The sequence below is a fragment of the Pseudoliparis swirei genome, chromosome 20 (genome assembly GCF_029220125.1).
Source record: "Pseudoliparis swirei isolate HS2019 ecotype Mariana Trench chromosome 20, NWPU_hadal_v1, whole genome shotgun sequence".
Classification (NCBI taxonomy): domain Eukaryota; kingdom Metazoa; phylum Chordata; class Actinopteri; order Perciformes; family Liparidae; genus Pseudoliparis; species Pseudoliparis swirei.
This window is the reverse complement of record NC_079407.1, coordinates 14,308,806-14,333,736: the sequence shown is the minus strand read 5'-3', so window position 1 is coordinate 14,333,736 and position 24,931 is coordinate 14,308,806. Positions and strand designations below refer to the sequence as shown.

At 41.6% G+C, this 24,931-nt stretch overlaps 2 protein-coding genes across 6 annotated transcripts in view; both read left to right on the top strand.

Annotated features, from left to right (window-relative positions):
* Positions 1 to 2,856: 2,856 nt before the first annotated feature.
* Positions 2,857 to 7,069, top strand: nars2 (asparaginyl-tRNA synthetase 2, mitochondrial). 3 transcript variants are annotated; one of them, XR_008834837.1, is made up of 14 exons: positions 2,857 to 3,122; positions 3,379 to 3,488; positions 3,608 to 3,728; positions 3,844 to 3,984; positions 4,063 to 4,143; positions 4,247 to 4,341; positions 4,458 to 4,590; positions 5,056 to 5,154; positions 5,267 to 5,304; positions 5,410 to 5,476; positions 5,602 to 5,739; positions 5,878 to 5,975; positions 6,676 to 6,759; positions 6,849 to 6,918. XR_008834837.1 is itself a non-coding variant. In XM_056441026.1 (14 exons), exons 1-14 carry the CDS (start codon positions 2,979 to 2,981, stop codon positions 6,991 to 6,993), a joined length of 1,437 nt encoding a protein of 478 aa, XP_056297001.1. In that variant the 5' UTR covers positions 2,857 to 2,978; the 3' UTR covers positions 6,994 to 7,069. The 3 variants fall into 3 exon arrangements, 2 of the variants coding, with proteins under 2 accessions (XP_056297001.1, XP_056297002.1); XM_056441026.1 differs by having other exon boundaries at positions 6,733 to 6,759; positions 6,849 to 7,069; XM_056441027.1 differs by lacking the exon at positions 5,056 to 5,154 and having other exon boundaries at positions 6,733 to 6,759; positions 6,849 to 7,069.
* Positions 7,070 to 7,748: 679 nt separating this feature from the next.
* The window catches only part of gab2 (GRB2-associated binding protein 2), a 39,909-nt gene continuing 22,726 nt past the window's right edge, over positions 7,749 to 24,931 (top strand). The window contains exons 1-2 of one of the 3 annotated variants that reach the window (XM_056441023.1): positions 7,749 to 8,114; positions 23,055 to 23,355. In XM_056441023.1, the coding sequence (XP_056296998.1) occupies positions 8,043 to 8,114; positions 23,055 to 23,355 (373 nt within the window). In that variant the 5' untranslated portion in view covers positions 7,749 to 8,042. Of the gene's footprint in view, positions 8,115 to 19,431; positions 19,474 to 22,662; positions 22,784 to 23,054; positions 23,356 to 24,931 lie in introns of those variants that run through there. The other 2 variants (XM_056441024.1, XM_056441025.1) reach the window with 2 other exon arrangements.

The window sequence follows — 24,931 nt, the reverse complement described above, 5'->3', positions numbered from 1 at the left end:
CAGACCAGCCTGCTGAGAGCAGAGGACATGCTTGACCTTTAAGTTCAGTGATCCGAGCTTTTACAGCAAAATCCTTTGTATTGCTGACTAATCTTGTATTGATTTTAACAAGTTGTTAAGCCCAAATAAGGATGGCAGGCCGCTGCCAAACACCTCCTCTACCTTTAGAGGTTCCAAGAACAGAGCTATATCTCCCAGTGGAAGCCACATTAGATTTATCCTCTTGATGTATCATATGGAGTGTAATGGTTACAGGTACTGGAACCCAAAAGCACGACAAACACAGGAATGCAGGAGGAGGCTCTTTACTTAATGTTTCAAGCAGGGTCAAAACCAGGTGGTCCTTCAGACAGGGCAACAAAACCAAAAGGGGCAGGCAAAAATCTCAAGTCAGGTGAACAGGCAAACAGGGTCATAACAGGCAGATCAGAACTAGTACTAGGAATTCGCTGGAAAGTTTGACGGTGACACACAAGACAATCTGGCAGAGGACACGTGGAAGTGAGGGAGCTAAATAGTGAGGGACTAATGAGGGGATGGGCTGCAGGTGAGAAGGGCGTGAGGACCAGGTGAAGAGAATGAGGGACAATCAGGTGAGGATGACAGGATCTGGAATGACAGAAGAGTTAATTAAACATGTAAGCGGGAAGAATTACACTAGGAAGGTGGGGAAATCGTGACATGGAGAGTGTTCACAGAATAACACTCTGCTTTGGTGCGTTTTTTCTTTTTTGTTTCATCGACAGCAGAGCATACTGTATCACCTTGTTTCATGCATACATTGCCTGGTTGTTTGGTGAAAGGATGTGTGTCTTTGGGAATATAAATACAAGTGACACGCCATCAGGTATCAATATGCAGGTTGTCACGAAATGTGTTTGGCCTGCAAAAACAAAGGCCGAGGGGGGGATTACAAATCTAGTTGTGGATAAACACTGGGGGGTATCTCAACCTCGCTGTTCCTAGTGAAGCATAGAAAACAGTTGCTGGATGCAACCTGAATTCACTGTTGCTCTTGACTATCTGATGCCGATGAAAGCCAGCAGGGCCTCTGTATTATTCTTGATAGAACTGCAAAGAGAACATAACAATGTCTGCTTGTTTCCATTTCAGTAGACCTTGGAGCTGCAAATGAATAATATATTGGAGGCAACTCAGGGGTAAATGAATAAATCTGCAGTAGGTGGGGATTTGGAGAGAGGAGCGTAAATGCAATAGAGCTACAGCACTACCTTATGGTAATGTAAGATATTGCACATTATCATGGAGGAAGAGAGGGAAAGCTGAATTTCAGAAGTATATTACTCCATTAATTCACACATTTAAATGTTTTTGCACATTTATTGGTGTTTTTTGTAATACGATTATTATTATTATTTGTTCTCGTTGTTATAGTTTCGTTTTTCCTTGTAGCAAATCAAAGATTGTTGGTTTCAATCGATCTGACAGTCACCATTTTTTTACTTTGCTCTAAAGACACTAGAAACATATGATATACAGACATCATGACCTCAACAAATTGCCCATCACATTTTGCACTCTCCGTCAATGAATTGGAAAATGGATTTGTTCTGCTCCCCATTAGGCCAAGACCATGTGCATAATTGCTCCATCCATGCTGGAGATAATTAATAGCAATGACCCCGCTGACTTTTCAAATGCATCATGTTGGGTTTAATGATGATGTGTCATAAGCAGCCGGAGGTGGAGACACCCAGCTCTGTGTTTGCTGGCAGGCCCAGACCAGGGGCTCCAGAGCTGACAGGCGAGTCCAGGTGAGTAATTGTATCTGGCATCTTATTACATTGCTGGCATGATCTGATTTACTCCAGCAGAAAATGGTGGGAATAGACCCAGTTGTCGTTGTGGGTATTGGATTAACGAGGTTTACGCACAAATGGACCTCACATTGACAGCATATACATCATGTAAGATTAAAGAGGATGTCCATGTGGTTGTGACGGCTGTTCTGCTTGCTTCATTAAGCTATTGAATCACTCCACACGTGTTACGCCTTAGTGTTGGAAATATATTTCACATTTGTCCCTGTATGTAGAAATAACTTTGGCTGATGGTCTTTTGTCTGAAAAATGTAGCCAGTGGTTCTGAAGAGAGTTTTTGTATAGGCATCAGGAAAACGCTGCTTACACTACAACAAATGATCTTCAACATTATTGTTGTTATTGCTGATAGACTGTGACTGTGACATTACAAAGAAATGCTCCTTACAGAGCAGAGAACAGGAATGTATAATTGCTTATTTTTGTAGACTTTCAGGTGCCTTCAGTTAAAAGTGAGTTACCTTATTAAAAACTTCAAACATTGTATGTGTTTCTTCTTTTCTCAAACTGGTAGGATTTAACGTTTTTTGTTTTTTGAAAGCATTGCTATCATCTTCATACTGCACTTCCCTTCACAGATCGCATGATACATTTTCAAAATTATTATTTTAAAATGTGTCCTATAAAGTGTCCACCATAAAATGGAATAGCCTATAACAAACATTGATATAATGTTTGCAATAAATAAAACGAAATCACAATCCTGAACTCCTAAAATGGCATATGGGCTCCTATTTGAAAGCTGCATTGTCCCTGAAGGGTTATTTGGAATTTTTCCTGATCCGATGTGAGGTTTTGGGACAGGGATGTCTTTGTGTACAGATTGTAAAGCACTCCGAGACAGATTTGTAATTTGTGAAATTGGGCTATACAAATAAACTGAATTGAATTGAATCGATGAAACGACTCGCTGTCAGATAGCGACACCTGATTGGACAATCGTCATCCACGTGACTAAAATAGGCCAATGAGCTAGACCCAAACAGGAAGTGTTAGTGTCCGACACAACGTGAAAGTCAAGATAGAGCAAAGGGGAAAATATGCCATTGAAATTGTTGTTAATTGCATCTTTAAGTTGTCGCAACATGTTGTGCACTTAGCGCTGTTTCGTGGCTCGACGTGCAAGCGTCTGGCACGATGCTTCAGGCTGCGGCTAAAACGCTTTCATTATCTCGGGGCGCATCGTTTAGTATTCGACGTTATTCTGTCAAGACACCAACAAAACTTCGGGTGTCCGAAGCAGTTTCAGGAGCTCAGTTGGGAGGAAATGTCAAAGTACAGGTAACTCTTCCGCCTACTTACCGATTCCTATGCTTTGTCCATTCGGCTAACAGCTATGCTCCAGTGACATGCCGCTTAACTAATGGTATGTGAGTATTTCAATTGAATAGATCCAGTAAACAATCATGTGGAGGAGCGGAAATTTCCAAATTGCCGATATCCTGGGGAGCTGTTCATAACAATTTCAAGAAGATGAGAAATATAAGAATATATATTATTACCAGCAACGCGTATTTGATGTGTTTCTCTGCTGTAGGGATGGGTTCGCTCTGTTAGACCTCAGAAGGCGAATCTCTTTCTCCATGTGAACGATGGGAGCTCTCTGCAGTCTTTGCAGGTGGTCGCCAGCTCAGAGCTGAACGATCCGTAAGCACAGTTTTATTTCCTGAACATAATGCTTCTTATTATGATATGTAGGTGTAAAGTCTGCTTTGACAAAACGAAGTAACTGATTGTCTTTCTTTTCTTTTCTCTCTCAAATGAAGATTGCTCACACTTGGTAGTGCTGTCGAAGTCACAGGTACTCTTAGAAAAAGTCCACACCAAAAACAACCAGTTGAACTGGAAGCAGACCAAATCCATGTAATTGGAGTTTGTAACCCTGTGGTAAGAAAAACAAAAAGCCTCCTCTGACATCTTCACCTCATGTTATAACTTTGCAAAGTGGCCATTATATAGGACATTTCATTACACATGTTTGCTTTTGTATTCTTGTTTTTAGGATTTCCCCTTCAAAATAAAAGAGCGACACAGCCTTGAGTATATTCGCCAGTTCCCTCATCTCAGGTGTAGAACAAATGCCTTTAGCTCCCTGTTGAGAATACGAAGTGAGGCCACTACAGCGGTGCACTCTTATTTCAAGGTGAGCAGATAAGTGGAAGAGTTTTCAATAAGATGCAGAGCAAGACTTTTTGTATTGATTTCATTTGTTCTTCTTCAGGAAAATGGCTTTGTGCAGATTCACACTCCGGTCATCACCTCAAATGACTGTGAAGGGGCAGGGGAGCTCTTTCAGGTTGAGGTGAGCGTGTCTTCCAGTGTGTTAATGTCAGTCGAAGCTCTGATATGAACACAAAGGATTAGTGACATTGTTTGAAACTTCAGAACCTCTGTTTTTACCGCAGCCGTCAGGCCCGGAGAATGAAGAGGGCGAGAAGTTTTTCTCTGTTCCAGCTTTCCTGACTGTATCTGGCCAGCTTCATCTGGAAGTGATGTCAGGGTAAGATGAACTATATGAATATTTATCTTCTGGTATGTTCCTCCTCAGGAAGTAAGGCACACGCTCACGCACTGAGGACAATTTCTAATTATGCCCCGTCACTCCTCTTATTCCAGGGCTTTTTCGAAAGTCTACACATTCGGGCCAACTTTTCGAGCAGAAAACTCCCAAAGCAGGCGCCACCTGGCTGAGTTTTACATGGTGGAGGCCGAGGTCTCCTTCACACAGTCCTTGGAAGATCTCACCAAGGTACGCTGTGTCATTGTCCTAGAAATACGATGTTACTCCACGATATTGATCAAAGTAGCACATTAGTTGAGATGTTATAGACCATTAACTGCTTTCCACACTCCACTTACAGATTGACTGAAAATATACTTTCAGGATTTAAAATGTATTGATATATGCTGTACTAAATGAACAGGAGGTTTTTGTCTTCTTTTCATCTTTATTGTTGAAATCAAATTGCTTATGTTGTAGTGGGCTCACTTTGTCCGGAGAAGGAGAAACTAAGTAGCATTAAAGTTGTCTAATAACCTCCGATGATGTTCTATAAACATGAGGATTTTGGATGACGTCAACCGATTGTCACACCTCACCGATTCCTGTGTCCTGAAGTTCACATTTGACACTTGCCTTATGTGACTTAAAGCTGCCCTCCTGCACAGTTGGCCAAAAAAATCTTTAATTATTAAACCGGGCCCCGCTCCTTAGGTCATGGAGGACATGTTCAGGTCTGCCACGGAGCATGTCTTGGCTCACTGTGCCGCGGATGTGGATTTGTTTCACAAGCATGTGACTCCTGGACACAGGGTGAGTTCTCAAGGACCCTTTTGGGTGCATAAACCGGCTCCTTATACCAGCCAATAATACATTATCTCAACTTCCTTATTTTCTTTTCCTATTGCTTCCATCCACTCTTAAGAACACTGTGGAAGCTATGCTGAAGAAGAGATTCCCTGTGTAAGTCTCTGATTTTTCTAAACGTGGAAAATAAAATGATCGTCTGCTAAAGAATGAAGCAAAGTGTGAAAGGCCTCGAATGACACAATCCCAATCTACTTTTAGGATTACCTACAGTGAAGCTATTGACATCCTAAACCACAGCTCCCAGAAATTTTCCTTCCCAACAAACGTAAGTGCGGATGTTTTATTCATTCACTAACGGAGCAGACTTGATATCTATCTCTAATGTATGTTTGCTGCTCAGACTGTTATCCCACACAGCGCCACATTGACCTCAGCTCTTCTCTTCTACAGTGGGGCTGTGACCTTCAGACGGAACACGAGAAGTACCTGGTGAAACATTGCGGCAACGTTCCAGTCTTTGTCACTGATTATCCTTATGATCTTAAGCCTTTTTATGCAAGAGACAACCAGGATCACCCCAGGCATACGGTAGGATGTCGTCCCATCATTCCAAATGCTGAGCGAAATCAATGATTTAAAGGCTCAGTTCCTTCCTCGTAATGTCAGTTGGGTTAATCGCGGCATTTTGCATAGCAGAGCTGGGTCCTGACTGTTGTTTGTGTGCAGGCAGCTGCAGTGGATCTTCTGGTGCCGGGAGTTGGAGAGCTCTGCGGGGGCTCTCTGAGAGAGGAGAGGCTGGATCTGCTGAGGGCTCGGCTGGAAGAGTAAGAGCACAAACTCCAGGGCCCCTTCAAGGCCCATGTTAATATATTTACACTACGGTAGTCAGTATCTGCTTTGTTGTTTTGAATTTGTTTGTATTTTATTGAACTGAGATCAGGCATAATCCCAGTATGCGATAGCTGACGCATTTCCCCGAGTACTGCGGTGGCTTTTTAGAATATAAATCAGTTTTCTCTCGCCACCTCACAGAGGAGCAATGTGCAAAGAGTTAGAGGTTCAACTGTAAAAACCCAGACTAACTTCTTCAGTTGGGTTTGTAGGTTTTTCGGCCCCTTGACTTATCACACATACCGAGTGGTCCGAAAACTAATTGATACATTGACATTCCTACTGCACATACCATTACATTTATATATATCTGTTATTCATTAGCATAAAACAACTGCATTCCAATTAACAATACATCTATTGTATGAATGAAATGAGATGGAATTGCAGGTATTATTGACTAGCTGTGGACAAGAAGAAATCTTGGTCACATTTGTGTTGGACAACACTGACTCTGCTATTGTCCTTGTGAATTCATCTATTGCTCTAAGTACAACCCTAATATGTACATCAGCTCTGAGTTTGTAACCCTCAATTAGGCATAGAGGAGAAATTCTGAAAATAAAGTCTGTTTTGTTATTCTCACATTGATGGATATTGTCGGATAATAATGCCATCGAAAATATATTTTAGGTTTTAAATTTGTGTTTGGACCAAATGCTCTGACAAGAATGATCATACTTCTTTCAGGGCTGGATTAGAAGACACCTACAGCTGGTATGAAAAAACACCTTTTTTTTACCAACATTTTAATAGACATCCATCCACACCCACAAAGTTCTAATGAGATGGTAATCTATTTGCAGGTATCTGGATTTGAGGCGCTTTGGCTCCGCCCCCCATGGTGGTTTTGGATTGGGATTTGAGCGTTTTCTGCAATGCATTCTAGGTGTCGACAACATCAAAGATGTGATTGCTTTCCCTAGATTCTCCCGTTCTTGTCATCTATGAAATGGAATTACGGCCAAGTAGATATTTTACGTCTGTCTTTGCTGTTTGTCAAACATCAAATAAATATTATATTCAACATTCTTTTACTTTAAAATGTATCTGCACATGTATATACAATCAATGAACACAAAGTAATTCGAAGACCATATTTGAGAGATTTAATTTATCTTCTGTTTATTATTCAACACTTCTCAGGGAAGTGTTTAATTTCATTAATAATTGTAGTTTCCTGTACCGACTTCCATCTTTAAAAACAATGTCGGATTTCAAAGCAATGGACAAGTACTTCAAATGTCCACCGGATGGTGCTGTTTTCCATTTATTCAATCTAGAAAACACGAATCATTTACTCACAGCAGCTATTTACGTTGATCTTGGTCTTTTCTTTTCCAAAGTGCAGAAATAATAAATAAATAAAAATATCTTTACGTTTTGATTTTTGCTAAGCTATGTAGGAGAGGCATACAACTCGCGTTGAATGTGACTGAAATCAGATGCGCGTTTCCGTATTTGGAATCAAACATAAATTCTGTTTTGTGTGGACGTAGATAATTAGTATTGAACAAAAACATCGGCTGCTTTATTATTTACACTCGTGTTGGGACCTTGCATCTACTTGGTGGCGGAGCAGTTCTTCCATCCTGTTCATCCTAGCGCAGCCCATCCCTCTCTTTCCTCGGTGGGCGTGGTGTGAGTTGGGAAAACAAACTGCAGACACTCTACGATACTTCCTCACCCTGCATCAGTTGAGTTAACCCGCGGCTCCACATCAGCTGGCTGTGCGTAATTTCCAGTTGCGCCTTTTCTTTTTCTCCTCCTCCTCTTGCGCGCTAGTTGTTGCGCACAGTGCCACCAGGAGTGACCCGGCAACATCTCCGACCAGCACCACTTTGATTTGTACTGCCTTCTTATCAAATGGTGGGAGCAGACTGCGCCAGTAGGAGCCTAGCGCCGACAGCACTTTGAACGGGCAAGCCTTCAGGAGCCGTCATGTACGAGTGACAGACGGGAGGTTGGAGCGCGAGAGGAATCAACAGACACTGACAAACATGAGCGGCGGTGAAATCATCTTCCAGGGCTGGCTGAGGAAGTCACCACCGGAGAAAAAGCTCCGGAGATATGTAAGTGGATTCCACTTTGGCGTAGTTTCTCTGTGTTTGAAGAGTTTGACCTGGCGCGTGGAGTAACCGAGCTTCGTTCTCACTGTCAAAGCGCTTTGTGCTGCGCACATCTGCAGCTCCGATAAGTTGTGTCAAACTGAGGAACGTCCCAGCAGGTGCACCCCAAACACCACCATCTGGACCGCTCCTCTCTGTTCATGAGCTACAGGAGACACCACGTGTTCTTCTGGATTCTGAAGGGGGAAAGAAAACAGTCCCGACTATTATGAAGTAAATGTATTATGTTTGGCATGATATAAGCAGCAGGTTTGACATAGCCACCCACTATGCGGGGCCTAAGCCTGTGTAATAACGGACAGCTGTCTGTGATGTTGACTAGATAGCTCCCAGACACAAACTGCCACTTGGCTTTATCCGATCGTGATGAGGTAACGTCTAATGAAGCATTGATGTTGCCAGTTTTCATGCAGCCCAGCCAGCTCATGTCACAACAATAGTGAGAACTGCTGATCCGTTGAGGGCCTTGATGAGGCTCCATGGGCCAAAAGCTGCTATAGTCTCCTGCAGGGTGTCATGCAAAGGGGAATGGCAACAAATCGGAGAATATGATTTATGGAGGCAGATAGAACCATGAGACAATCTCCTATAAATACAGCTGTCCACTGTTTATGTATGGTGTTGCATTGTCGGGCCTTCTCCGTGTTCCTCCTATCTGACTTTGCCATGATGTCATCTCTCTGTTTTCATCTAGAAATCCATCCTCAAATGTCCTCAAATGTAGCCTCCCCCACCCCTCATCCCCATTGTCCTGTCATTTCCTCATTGTCTTTTCCACTTAAAGCTGGCTGATGTTTACACAGAGACCACCGTGGTCCGTATGGAACAGCAGCTGCAATGGCACAGAGGGAAACAAGTTTGCTTGGTTCATAACAGTACTGTATAAACAATGAGAAAGAAGAAGAAAAAAAAACCTCACAGGGCATAATAATGGAACAGCCTCTCTCAGCCCTTCTCACCGTGTTCCTCACCCTGAGCAATAACCTACACACACACACACAGAGTTTTAGGCAGAAAACAGTGTCATCGGATGGAGTGTCCAGAGCAGTTCGACTTGTGGACGCGATAATCGGTCTATCTCAAATTCCTTCCACTTAAAGTCAGGCTCTGGACAATCAGGGCCATTTACTCACCAGTATTGCTGTCATCTGACATAGTTGGAGAGAGTTATCTTCAGATACTACTTTCACACACTGGCAGACATTCCAGCCCGAAGGTGTGTTTTCCAAGAGAACACAGTGATAAGATTAATATTATATATATATATATATATACACTACCGTTCAAAAGTTTGGGATCACCCAGACAATTTCGTGTCTTCCATGAAAAATCACACTTTTATTTATCAAATGAATATAAAATGTAGTCAAGACATTGACAAGGTTAGAAATAATGATTAATATTTGAAATATTAATTTTGTTCTACAAACTTCAAGCTCAAAGGAAGGCCAGTTGTATAGCTTATATCACCAGCATAACTGTTTTCAGCTGTGCTAACATAATTGCACGGGTTTTCTAATCATCCATTAGTCTTCTAAGGCGATCAGCAAACACAATGTACCATTAGAACACTGGAGTGATAGTTGCTGTAAAAGGGCATCTATACACCTATGGAGATATTTCATTAGAAACCAGACACTTCCACCTAGAATAGTCATTTACCACATTAACAATGTAGAGAGTGTATTTCTGATTAATTTAATGTTATCTTTTGGAAAAAACAGTGCTTTCCTTTAAAAAATAAAGTCATTTCTAAGTGATCCCAAACTTTTGAACGGTAGTGTATATATATATATATATATATATATATATATAAAATCAGAATGAGCGTAGGTGTTTCAGGGCTGTACCTGCCATGCTGATCATTGCAGTTTGTACTGTTGTGCCTCTTTTTTTTCTCTTTAGGAGATAATTTGCAACAAGGGAAAAAAGTGTTTTAATCCTTAACAACATTTTTCCTCTCAATATTCCATCGCTTTCTACAGCACAGTCCTCCCATAACCAGACTCGGCCTGTGTTTTGTTAATCAGTAGGTAGTTGTTGAAATGATTTGTCATTGTATTGTTGTTATAAGTCTCCTGTGACCTTCTTCAGATAGTTGGTGAAAAATGAGGCACACGGCATGTCATAGAGAGAGAGAGCGAGATAGAGTGAGAGAGAGAGAACTGGTACTACGACCGCAGGACTGGCATGCAAATCATATGCAAAACGCTTGTGGCAGTTTAAGCCTGTAAACTACTGTGGGTAAAAAGACAGGAGACAACATGTCTGTGCTCAGTAACGAGCATGACTAGTCCTGGTCAAATGTTTGCGAATTGTTTAAAATTACTAATAACTCTCTGCTGTGACTCATTCTTTCTACAACAGCGCCCTGCTGCACAAACACACGATGAGCATGAACTTTCTGAGTTACCCCCCTCAGACCATGTGACGGTGACGCGTGCATAGTCACTTTTCACACACGCTGCATCTCCACAAGGAATAGCAGTCACGCTCTGGTGTCTCAGCGCTGCTGAGTTAATCACTTGGTCGGGAGCTCCAAATGTGAGCAGTGTTTTAAGGGCAGGTGGGAGTGGCCCGGATGCTTTTGTTGAATAATGTCCAGAATAAGCCTCAAAGATCATTAAAACAATAGACTGATCCGGCGCTTACCCAGTGCCTTCTGCAGATTTTTTGTTAAGGTTCAAATATGCTTCATCATGTCTGCAACTTTAACCCCCAAACTATCTTTTATTTGTAGTGGCTGTCACCTGTCAAATCAATATACTGCTGAAAATACATGTGGAAGATAGTACTTCTTCCCCGACTTGTAATAAACAAAGGAAATATTTAGTCCTACCTCTTCGGAACATCCAATGTTGACATATGCATAAGAAGCCCTCGTAATATTCAAGCACGTCTAAATCGTATGAATTCACTGGCACAATACGAATTATGCATGTGACGCGTCATACTGTAAACAGTTTGATTGCTGTTCAAAGGGTCGGGATCAAGCTGCTGTTGGCTGAACCTTCCCATCTCCCCGGTACTGTATCTGACATCACAAACGTGTCTGTTCACATACAGTACAGCATTGCCACATTCCACACAGATCATATCGGCGAGGTGATAGCTAAGAGAGAGAGAGAGAGCCCAGCAGAGCAGCAGCCGCCTGGGTCCCACTGTCAGCTGCCGGGTCTGCTGTTGTTTTGCAGAGCAGCTTTGGGAAGTCCTTGCCCTCAGAGGTCAACGGAGAACGCCTCCCAGTTCCTGCTTTGACAGACACCGAGCACTCCCACAGACATTTTCCTTGTTCCACTTCATCTGTGGGCCCTCAAATGGAGCTTTTCCCCAGAAGCTACACAACTGGGGTGGCTTTATGTGACTGCAGTATTAAAGTCAGATTAGTTTATGGTTGTGGCCAGTGGCGGCTGGTGGAATATATTTTTGGTAGGGCTAGCCAATCAATTTCAACAAACATCCCAGTATGATTCAATGCAAAAAATGGTATTGCCATTAAGTAATACCATATAATATAAATATACAATCTAAATATCATAAATGTATATGAGAATAAAATATAAATATTGTATGATATAAATCATATATAGTCCATATATATAAAAAATATTATAGAACATGTTTATATATTACGATGGACCTATGAACCTTGTTAGGATTAAAGTGAGACGATTTTTATCCACCTCCTCGTTGTGTTACCTCGCCTCAATCCTGTGTACGTCGTCCAGTTGGTAGCGACATTCACTTTGCCCAATATGGCTGATCTGGGCCCAGCTGTTTGACCTGTAGTTTCTCTGTCAAAATTCTTCGGGTCTTGGAGGAGAGATTTCAGCGGGTCGGGTCTTCTTGAAAGAGAAGTGCTCGCGCTCCCGTTGGCATATCGTAAAAAACAAAACACGCCTGACGAGAACACGCAGTTTTTGGGCCAGATGGCCCAAAACTGAACCTATTTTAAGATGCTGATTGACTAAATTGTATAGCACTTATTTAAATCTTTAATCAGTAATAGTTTGAACTATTTCTTAGACCCGTCTCTTCTGGATCAAAACGATTCAGCCCCAGCGCAGCTGAGACTTGCTGACAGGCGGAGAGGACGTGCAGGAAAAGCATATATTTTGTGCTGATATCGTATTTTACAAATATAACATGGTATATTCCATACATATTATTCTATATATATGTGTGTGTGTACATTTCCAAGCATTTTAGTGATATAACATATGTTGTATCACTAAAACGCTTGGGAGTTTTTCTTGTTCGTAACTATTAATCTCTTTGAGAAAACTGTTGTTGATGTATGTTATGTAAATCCGCTCGGTAGTGCTTCAGCAGGGCATTAACAGTCTTCATTGACATGCGTAAGAAATAAAAGGAGCATATTTTTAGATTGGGTGCACTTCGATTTCCTCTTTATCGTTCCCAAGATGGCAACGGCGGATAACGGTTCTAGCGGTTCTAACAGCGCTGTCAGCGCTAACCGAGCAAATGACAGCAAAGGTGCTGAAAGAACTTATAGTGTTGACCTGAGGGGAAACCGGAGGGTGGCTGCTGCTTATGCCACACCGCCGTTGGTCGTGACGGCGGCGTTATCAGCTGTAAACGTTGACCTCTTATGCTTAAAAGTCACAAATGTGTATCTCACAATGACACTGCCTTAACTTCTTCTTCCCCAACCACCAAGTGCATCCAGTTGCTTTTTCATATTCATTGTGAAAACCCCGTGTGGCCTTGTTTGAATCTTTGTCATAAATATCCTGTCCTTTGCCATGAACTCTGGTTTAGTGTGTGTTTTTTCTGCCCCAAACCTAATTATTGCACCACGAGCAGATGTCAGACTTCCTTTGGATGGTACCTACAGGACGTGTTGTGACAGAGGTCCCATCACCGAGCTTAAAATACTGCCGTCCTGATACTGAATTCGATCCCACTGACTTTTGTCTTGTGATTTGGACCACTAGTGAGAATGTTTGTACTTATTCACCGTACTCTCAGAAAGTACACTCTCATGGCGGTTATGTAATGGTGCTTAAACCCTAACACACCTAAGTGTATCATTAGATTGGACTCCTGTCAGGTGTTTCTACTGAAATATAAATCTAGTTTCTTCACTGCTGATTGTATCCAAACACAAACTCAGACAGGGATCATGCAACCAGCTTCTACATGTACTGGTAGTTTACATGTCATGACATACTGTTTGTCCTTAGATTGACCTTCTGAAGCAAATAGGCTTTCCAGTTGTAATGTCAGTCAGTAGAAAATTAGAAATGCCTTTCAGGCCTCCCACTGCAGCATAGAGGGACATAAACCCGAACCCTAACCCTTACACAAACTAATTTGTTACTAAAAGCAAAAGCAGTTTATGTTTAAAAATATAAATACCGGTGCTGACATGTAAGCTTTCAGTGCAAGATGCTTGCTTTGCTGTTGGCGTGTGTGGCCAATGAAACTTTTCTTTTTTGAGCATCTATTTACCCAGGGACGGTTGACTTTGTACACAAGCTCTTTTTAACCAACTTTACAGTCAAAACAGCAGCTACAGCCTCTTTCTGAGAAACTCTTTTTGAGCTGTTTCAAAGCACTTTAGATGCACCATGATAGTAGCTGCTGAGGAACAGGAAACTCTTGTTTATTCAAATACACATACTTTTAATTTGTGAATGCAACAATGCTGATTTCCACAACACTTATCTTCCATGCAAATTTCACAATAACTATCAATGTGAATTACACTACCGTTCAAAAGTTTGGGATCACCCAGACAATTTTGTGTCTTCCATGAAAAATCACACTTTTATTTATCAAATGAATATAAAATATAGTCAAGACATTGACAAGGTTAGAAATAATGATTAATATTTGAAATAAATTTTTTTTTCTACAAACTTCAAGCTCAAAGGAAGGCCAGTTGTATAGCTTATATCACCAGCATAACTGTTTTCAGCTGTGCTAACATAATTGCACGGGTTTTCTAATCAGACAGTCTTCTAAGGCGATTAGCAAACACAATGTACCATTAGAACACTGGAGTGATAGTTGCTGTAAAAGGGCCTCTATACACCTATGGAGATATTTCATTAGAAACCAGACACTTCCACCTAGAATAGTCATTTACCACATTAACAATGAAGAGAGTGTATTTCTGATTAATTTAATGTTATCTTTATTGAAAAAACAGTGCTTTTCTTTGAAAAATAAAGTCATTTCTAAGTGATCCCAAACTTTTGAACGGTAGTGTATATTGATAAAGGAAGTCGTCTATGTTTTCCCCTCTGCACAGTTTATTTGTAGATGTAATAATGATAGGATGACAGTTATACACAAGTTCCGGCAGGCGAAACCTTAGATAGCTTATTTCTTCCTGTCAACATGTTAATGTTGTTTGTGAAGTCCAGGGAAGGTGTTAGGAAAATTAATAATGTAAGAAGAAAGATGTTTGACCAGATTATTATCAGGTGATCCTCTTCTCACGGAAAACATGACACGCACAGTAGAATTACAATGTAATGACATCGGTCTAAAGATCATGCAATTTAGGATATCGGCCAAAACTTTGATAGTGTGCAATGTGTTTTATGCGATAGTTGGTAGGAGCTGGAAATGTGAAAAAAGTGATGTTGTGGTGTAAGTGGTAATATTAGACACAAGCCCACAGATGTTTTTCTGTAGAGCAGTGATGATTGATTTGAGTCTGGAAATGGTGATGAAGTGTAAAAAACTGATTTCCATCTCTGTCATAAGAATATTGTTTGGATCAGTTATCTCCTTAAAGGCGTAAGTTCTGTGTACCTCTAATATCAACGTAGTTTAGTTTAGGTATTATTCTTTCTCTAGAAGGTGATGAGTCATTGCAGTTCATTTGTAGGAACTGAAATGTCCTCCAACTGAAGCTCAAGAATAAACAATGTGTAATGTAGCCACTGCACAAATAAAGTCCAAAAGAAAAGTAGGACAATGTGATAAGCCACTTAGATCACTGACATGTGTGTCTAAGGTTTTCAGGTCACATCATGCACAATGTTATCATCTCAATGCATTTAAATTATCAGCTCAGCTAAATATAAACTGTCATTTGCTCTTTTAGGCTATTTTATTGTTATTCAGATATTTCATTCATTTGGTGCGATACTGGTGAGTGAATTTCTTTCGTCATGTTTAGCGTTAAAATGGTTTCCCAAGTCACCGAAATGTGTTATCTTTTTTCTGACCACTAGAAAAGCATTTGTGAAGACAAAGACACACCACGGCACTGGGAACATTTTAATTTTGTTTGCAATGTGTGCTTAATAAAAGAATAGATTTTCTAGCACATCAAAGTGGCCAGAAAAGTCGACGACTTTAATGAGGATTTACAAAATGTTCATTAAATGGGCCAAGTATTGATTGTACTTCATTAACATTTCTTTATCTTAACAATATACTTTGCAATGCGTTTGCTGCTCATACATGCACCTTCCTAAATAACATCAGTGGTCGACTTTATTGATCTGATATGTTCAACAGCATTTATTTTTCTTCGCGATACCGATACTGCTGTGTTTTAAATACTCAACTACAAGGTGAAAAGCTGAGGTCAGAGGAATGTTTCTGTCTGTGCTCCTGAAGAGACCGTGTTTTATCCGACATCGTGCATCTACAACCACCTCGCTGAAGAGCAGCCAGAGAGAGGAGATGCACGCAGCGCACCCTGCACACACAGCTTTGTATGAGCCGCAGCAGATGGCAGGGGCAGCGGAAGTAACACAAAGAGTTCTGATTTAAAGATAATGCTCCCCGTTAGTCAAACTGTCAGGGCGGGCTCCCGCTAAATAAGCCCACCCTTTTGCTGATACAGAGACACGGAGAGAGATTACTCATTTTCCCTAATGATGGAAGTGTTCCACTGCAAATTGAGGCTGATTGCATCTACCGAGAGCTTTTGAGAGCTTGTTTTTCCCAGGATGCGCCTCAGATTTTGCAGCTCATTGCTCCTGTGAGGAGAGTGAATAAGCACTGTGGGTACCGAATGCAGCATCCCTCTTTATCATCATCACACCTGTGGGATGGAGCTTTCCATCACGGCCAAATGATGACATTGTATGTGGAAATTGTATATTTCGCATAATGTCACAAAAGCTGGATGACACCAGGGACTAATCTAAAGGCACGGAAAGGGTTTCAAAATGCAAGCCTTGCTCAGAAGGAAAATGTGAACTTAGAAATTGTGTACATGAGGAGAATAGCAGGACTTAAACATTCAAGTCCGCCTTGGCCCACTAACCTCTCACCTTCTTTGTCAACATTCATTGTTGAGCTTTGGGTCTTATCTGCATGTGTTATGTCTTGCAGCTGCCGGCCTTCCAAGGTCAGTGTTTTGACTTTTGGGAAACCTGAGCAGTTTGGTTTAACGGCGCTCTAATGCATCCGTTGGACTTTAAACGCCTGTAGTTTTATTCTTTCAGCGGTTTTGTGATCATTCTTTTTCATGTTTACTTCTCTGGGCACGCAGATGGAACAGAGCCTGGCAGCATCTGGATCTCTTCACCGCTCAAGACAGATATAGGGCCGGAGCTGCTGAAAAAAGCAAAATGGCCACACATTGTAGGCACACTGTTGGACTCCTGTTTTGTTTGCGAACGTGAATTTATTGGAAATGCTCAGGAAATGTCTGCTCTAAACGTTGTCTGGGACAGCTGTCTGCTTAACATCTCAGTTCCGAGCCGAGATGGGGAGCCCTGTGTAAACTGTAAGACTTCCAAGGAGCGTCCCCAAGCTCCCTCATGTCCATGTGTGGTTTATTTAAGCTCGCTGTTACATAAACCGATGTCACATAGGCGAATACAGAAAATAACACTCACATATTTTTAGTGCTTCTTACGTGAGGGGTGGAATAACAGAGCATCGTTCATGTTTTTGCTTTTCAGGATTTTCTTCTTGTCAAGAAATTTAGAAAGTATTGCAATGCAAATCTTAAAGGTGTTGTTGTGCTGTGTGAATGGCCAGGCCATATTCTTCAAATGTAACCGGGCTGCACTCCCTCACATGCGGAAACTCCCATCTGTTCCTGTAATGTGGGCCGACGTGTGACCCACTATTGATTAGGTCCACATAATCGTGCCTCTGTCGTCATTGTCTGCTGCAGCCCATCCAGCTTGGTCCCCTCTCACCACATTAACTAGCATCACAAGTGTTCAGCCATTCGCTCACACAATAATAGCCATTATAGCAGTCCCACCTTTTTAATTAAAGCATTGCAAAGTGGTCCCTTTTGTTGTGAGGTTTTTTTTCCTGGAATTATGAAACTCTAGCCCTATTCATGCACCAAAATGGACAAGAAATGATGGCTGAGATGTGCTAAATATTCCTCTTTTGTTATTCTTTAACTAGAAGCTAGGAAACAGCACCCACATATAATATGTGCTCTGAATACATTACAGGGATTCTTGCCTGAGGGCTCTGTCTGCTGTCCTTACTTAGAACCAGTAAACCATCCAGGATGATGAGTGAAACGCTGCTTCATGCTAACATATGTCAACTAGGATCATTCATAATAAAGTGTTGTATATAACCTTTTAAAACAAGGTGCTTTAAGAGGGGATGTTATTTTTCCGAGTCTAAGCTCTCAGAACAAGAGAAATCCGGATACTATTTCAAGACCCAAACTATCACTACATTACCTGTGCATTGTCTTATTTGTTTCTAAACAAAATTAATGTGATTGCTCATCAAAAACAAAGGACACTTGCCACATAAGATTATCCCCTGCAATGCCTCATGTTTATTTATTGAGACATGTCTCGTATTACTCTTACAGTCTATAAAGTAATGGGAATGTGGATCTTTCAGATCAATTTGAGGAATGCCTATGCTTTGCATGTTGCACATTGTATCTGAAGTGTGTCAAGCAGTGTGAGACACACACTGCTGTGGTCTTGGTCGGGACTTTGTCCCAAGCCCTTTAAAGTCTTAACGGTCTTCATACACTCTGGTCTTGGTCATGACTTGGTTGAGGTGGATGTGACTACAACCCTGTTCTTTTACAAAAAACACTTTTTAATTTGACAAAAGAAGCCAAACGTATGGCTACTCAAATGTGCAATAATGTCAATAAACACAAAAAACAACCACCCTAAAATAGGTTTACCAAAAAATGAAATAAAAAAGATGGAAGATTATTAATCGAGCTTCCAGTTTATGTAAATGTTAATATTGAATTTGTGATACTGGGAGTCCTGCATTAGATATCAAGGAATATCTACCTCGCCTCTGCAATTTTTCTCCCACCCTCTGTCTTGTCTCATCCCTTAGAAGCCCACCAGCGGGTCCTCTGAGAACACTGATGGGCTCCCTCTTACTTCACCTTTTACTACAATTAAGCAGTAATGGCCCACCATGTGTGTGTGCGGGAGGGAGAGAGGGAGGGAGCGAGCGAGTTGGCCAGACCTAAATGCGTTGCCTGTAGCTAAAGCATTCAGCGTCACAAGAGGTAAATTGCCCATGTGACCCCTTTTACTCATAGAGGAGAAAACAGTGTGTGTGTGTGTGTGTACTGCAGCAGCAGGTAAAGCAGAGTCCAAAACAAGCTGCTGTCTACTCCTCTCCTGCTTTAAAAGGTAAACAACAAGACTATTCTAACCCGCACGTCGAATGACATGCGTGTTTGGCTTGGATGTTTACTCATGCACATTTAAAAACATGTGGACTGATGCTTATCGGCCCTGTTGACACAGCTGGCTACTCGCCACACACAATGTTTTGCTCTGTTGTCATAAAAGGCACACCTTGGATCATTTTTTGCGGCCACACGCATCTCCGACTTCATTAGCCAGTGTTACCAGGGCAGCACAGTGAGTTGTGTTCAAAGACACAAGACTGTTTTTGTTTTTTTAGATATGCGCAAATACAGTAAGTGATCGCTGCGTGACTTATCAGCCGTCGCTGTGTATTTATCACCTAAAATTGTGGCGTGAAGCCCCGGAGAACTATCGACACATACCAGACGAGCGTGTCCCCTTTGTACGACTGTGTTTGTTTTCGCACAGGATCATTGTTGAGCAGCCTGCCAAAAATAGAACAAAACATGTCCACTTATCAACATGCAAAGAGACAAAAGGAATTGGCAAGACAAAGCAGTTTTAATCCTATTTTAATCAGCAAACTTTGCTCAAAAGATTGTTTTGTGCATTTTTGTTATGAAGCGTTTTTCTTTTCCCAGTCTTCTGAACTAGATGCAGGTGTTGTTCACCTTTGTGCTCCACTGTCGTCTCTTTGTTTCTGTAGCTGGCTGCCATGAGCGGGACAAATGAGACCAGGGTGGAACAAGGTGAGATCGAGCCCTGATGGGGTGATTGAATGAGACGGAGGGGATTAGACGCTGCTCCGCTTCTCGGAGAGCTTCAAGCGCTGGCAGGGAATTTATTTCTTTTTTATTTTAAGTCTAGAGTTGAGAACCTGACAATGCACAGAGCCGTTGGTTTATTTTACTTGAGTGTATTAGGCAGTTTTCAAAGTTATTTCTACACAGTGTATCTCATTTAGAGTAGAATGTTTGTTTTGTGATTCATGAATGTGTCTTTCTTTATTTGACATCTATCTGACTTTGATCTCTTTTGCGGAATGAGCAGCATCACATGATAAACAAATGAGAGCTTCAACATGGCCAGTGTTGTTTGGGGTTTTATTGCTCAAACAATAATGTATGACATCATGCTCATTTAGGGTGTGATTGGTTGGCTCACAACTCTCTGTGGTCCAGGCCAGTTGTTAACAAGGGCAGTGGGTCTCTTCTTCTCTCCCCAGAACAGTGATGGAGCTTAAACCAAAGCTATGAGGGGGGAAGCGGCTGGGAGAGTTCAGCCCCGTTTTACAGCTTCAGCCCTCACTTCCCAGCGCTTAGACAGTGATCGATGGGCTTAGACATGCTCTGTAGGACAGGCGGTGGGTGGGTTAGCTCAGTTTGTTGTGTCCTCCTCCCCCACGGTTTACTTCACATGTGAAGTTTGCTCAAATTTGAAAGAGTGAGAGTGTGAGAGAGTGTGAGAGTGTGAGAGAGAGAGAGAGAGGTGAAAAGGCGGATTCGAAATTGAATGCGCTTGAGACATTGTCTCTCATTTTGCATGCAACATTTCTGTGAGGATCTTCGCACAAACGTTGACAAAGGGAAACACTGTTCACCCCTCTCTCTCTCAGACCGATCAGTACATTAATTTGTTCTTGATTTTGGCAGCAGCTACTTTTCCTATGGAAAATACTTCCTCTATTTTTAGTATGACAAGGCCTGATCCTGAATGAGCTGTCTTCCCTCGTGGTCGAGAGCTGTGGCTGTCTTAGGGTAATACGCCGGCCGCAGCTGAAGGATGCCAGGAATAACCCAGCTGGGTCGCTCTGACCTCTTGAAACTGGGCAGCGCTCCAGGTCTCAATTAACCCTTGTGTTGCCTTAGGGTCATTTTGACCCGAATCAATATTACACCCTCCCCCCGCCTTAGGATTAATTTGACCCCATTCAATGTTTAATGTCGGTGTTCTTTCGGTAGTCAACAAACAAACATAAAGTGCCTCACACTTAAACTTGGAAAACAATATTAATTCTAATAATTTTCTGGAGATTTTTATTGCTGGCGTCAAATTGAACCCAAAGGGTAAAATATGTTAGTAAATATAAAGGTAACAGGAGGGTGAAACATTGAATCGGGTCAAAATGACCCATAGGCGGGGGGAGGGTGTAATATTGATTCGGGTCAAAATGACCCTAAGGCAACACAAGGGTTAATAACCTCTCATCGTGAGAATTTAGCTAATACAATTGCACAACTCAGATAGTGTTGAGTAAAGATGCACACAGCAGCACGGCTCTCCCACCAACGCCATTAAGGTCATACTGCCTCCAGCTTTTATCAGTGTTTCAGGCTGACAGAAAATTAAATGAAAAAAAGTCTTATAGCCCAATACCTCAGCAGTACTTCAGCTACACACCGAAGATAAGATGACAATCTGCACTTCCTGGGGAAAAAAATAAAAAGAGAGAAAGCGAATGTGTTGCCACAAACAGAACTGCTACAATGTCGAAATTACACTTCGGTAACATTTTGTGTGAGGAATGAAGGGTCATTGCGTCCCCATTTCTCACAATGTATTATTGTTTACTTCAATATAGTGTGGTCTGTACTACTTAATGTACTAATGTTCTGTTGATTATAATATAAAGTGTTGAAAATTGTGAATGGAATATCTTTTATTTTGTAACTATTCGTTGGACCTAACAAGAAAGAGGAAGATGCCATCTTGACATCTCAGTCATCAGTTGCAGCCCCATTCCAATATCTATATGTGTATGTATGTGTGTGTGTGTATATATATATATACACATATACATGTGTGTGTGGTTTTATATATATATATATATATATTAAAGAAGTGGTTTGGTGGCAATGTTTTAAAAAACCTGGATATGATGTTTTTCAATGCAATTGTGTTAGAGGCAGGAATTAAGAAGCATTTCTGTCGTTCGTATTCACAGTGATGGTACAAGAACAAGAGTCATCTCACGGCACCGCGCCCTCTTTAATTGAATTGATTGATGCAGAGACGATGACCACTGAGCAGGAAGCACATTACAGCTTTATGTAAAAGCACAGTCATGTGTAACATTATTAAAGGTGGATCCGTTCCATTGTGTGTCCCAGTGAGCCCATGACACTGTGACAGACTGCCATCATGCACGCACAGCACCAGGAATGCTGATGCTGGAGCAGCTAAATCAGCCATCATTAGTTTTACCCCTGAACTGCCTCTGAGAGGTAAAGGCATATAAAGCAAGGTCGCACCCATATTTCCACAGAAAGGAGCCGTACAATGTAAAAAGCGCAATAGAGATGCAATGCTATTCATTCTCCTGCCCTGTGTGTGATTGTGGGGTGGGGCATGGCGATTGGGGGGGCGGGGGGCTCAGTTAGCCTTGCAGCAGTGTCTGTGTTGATGGAGAGAGAGGGGGCCTGCAGGATCCTGTGTGTCAGCAGCCTGCATGTGAGAGACATTGCCTGGCGGAAGTGCATCACTGGCAGATGTCCAACCCCCCCCCCCCCCCCCTCTTACTCCCTCTTTCCCTTCCTGGTCTATCTTCCTCTTTTGTCTCCGAGCACAGAGGACACAGAGGCCCATTAAGGCAGTTACTGGGAAAAAAAACATACGGAGGCCACTGTCTTGCTTTATGCTTTTCCAGATGACAAATATAACAGCGGTGTTGTTACATCGTAGTTTTTTTCTTTCCGCCTTTGCATCATAACTTGAGCGCGTGCTTCTGCTGCCTTTCATGTGTTTTTGACGAGGGGTGTTTATTTACACTCGTATAAGACTCCAGGCCCAGTGTCACGCTCACATGCCGATGTCGTTTGATTGCAGCGAAGCGGTGTCATTCACCATGTGAGTGGGAGGAGCCTGGAGTCTTGTGATGAAGTTTTGGAGTTGTGCTTCTCTCTTATAGCTCGCGGAGGGATGTCAGCACAGGAAATACGTTGGGTGGTTAGGTGGGGGGAGTAAACACCTGCTCAGCCTCCAACACACACATAAAACCACACACAACCGTATGCGTGCTAAAGCACAGTAACCTGTCAATGGAGCAGATGTTTCTCTGAGGTCAGTTTGATCAACAGTTAACATCACAACTGGAGTCCAGCTGTTGAGTTTGTGTTGCCACGGCAACATTATGCATTGCATATAGTGAGAAAGTAAAACTGAATCTGCAGAATTGTTGAGCATTTATATGCAGATGTCTTAATTATAAATGAAATTCTACCCCAACAACACATGTATGATTTGGTCTTTCTGGCTCACAGGGTAGGCCCTTTATGTTTGTGTGCTGAGGAGATGTTCTGATACTTTTTTTTTCTTCTATCTTGTTTCTCAGGCGTGGAAGAAACGCTGGTTCATACTCCGCAGCGGCCGCATGAGTGGTGACCCAGATGTCCTTGAGTACTACAAGAACGACCACTCCAAGAAACCTATCCGGGTCATCGACCTGCACTGCTGCGAACAGGTGGACGCCGGCCTGACCTTCAAGAGGAAGGAGTTCCAGGACAGCTTTGTGTTTGACATCAAGACCTCAGACCGCACTTTTTATCTCGTAGCCGAGACGGAGGAGGAGATGAACAAGTGGGTCCGCTCCATCTGCCAGCTGTGTGGGTTCAACCAGTCGGACGACAACCACGGTAGGAAACCCCGACCTTGCTGTTCGATCCCTCTGCCACTGTGTTGTTTATCTCTCCACCAGCTCCACTTGTACCTCTCCTCTTCTAGGTGAAGTGGTTTGGTGATTTGTTGTTTAAAGACTCATTAAAACATTTAAACGTTCAGATAAACTTTTCAGGTTAATTCAGAAATCATTTGGTCTTCTGCTACTATCTCAATCAGTTAGTTGGTACAGCAGACGGTCATGCTTCCATTAGAATAATATGTGCCATAATAATTCGTCAATTAAGGGATTTGTTGATTCACAGAAAATTAATGACATCATTTGGTTATTGATACATTTTTCAAGTAATGTTTCATCAGAACGTGCCATACTTGCTATAATAGGTTGGACAAGTTATGATTTGGGAGGAATCACGCCTAGCGTTATGTTTTGGGAATTAGTGATGGCAATTGTTCACAATTTCTTGAAATTGTATTGATTAAATCCGCACAACAATATAACTAGTTTATTATACATATACTGTATCTTTATGGAATGAATAGAATGGCTTTGGTTGTCTCGAGCATATAAGCAGCAGAAAACAAATACAATAACTCCTCCTGTTTATCAATGTCCCTCCGTGCTTTCTCCTGTTATTTGGCATAGATTGCATCTTCGTTTTCACAAAAAAAATCAGCAGCAGAAGTCCAGTCACATGATATTATTGGCAATGTGTTCTTTCCATTTTTGCTATTTGAGAGAGTCGAATAGGAACATCCCTGCCAGAAAAAAGGAACACAGTTTCTGAGAGTGTTATTAATTTCTCTCTTTGTTCATTTAGTTAAAAAAGGCGTCCGATCTGTTGTGTTCAGGATGATGGAAATTGTTAGTATCGGACAATTTTAAACATAACATCAGATTCCGAGGCTCAGTGTTGTGTTGTTGCCACATCTGTGTTCTGCTTTAGTCTTTTGTGCAGGAGAATGGCTCGTGTCTCGTGCAGCATGTTTGATTAAGACCAGATATGCTAATGATAACATTGTAATGCGGGAATGTTCATACAGTATGTTAATCGGCAATCCTTGCAAAGATTTGCCTTAAATGCACTCTGCTCTGATCTCCTCGCAATTAAAAAACGAATGCACTGCATGATGGGTCCAAACTAAAGATGGTGATGCAAACACTTCTTAACTGTTCCCCTTTTAATCAGCAGTGAGGTCTTAAGGATGGACTTACTTTTCATATATGTCATTTTAAGATCAGTCTGATGTATAATGATAATATAATATCATTGGAAAGCAAGTGCACTCTTCCAAAGAGAAATTAACTTTTTAATTAATTCAGAATACCGTATTAAAATAAGTTAAATAAATAAAACCATGCTACCAAAACTATATATAAATGTTACCAAAAGTGTGGAATGTCTATGCAGCGGCTTATAATGACATGGAAAACCCTGCTGTTTATTCTGGCATGGCGTTGTGTAAAAGGTTGGTGACATTATTCATGTAAACAAACATGCATGTAAACAGAGCAGGTGATATTGAGGCAGCAAAAATGACCAAGATGATCAGAATATATCATATGATAAGTCAATCATGTCATTATGGAGA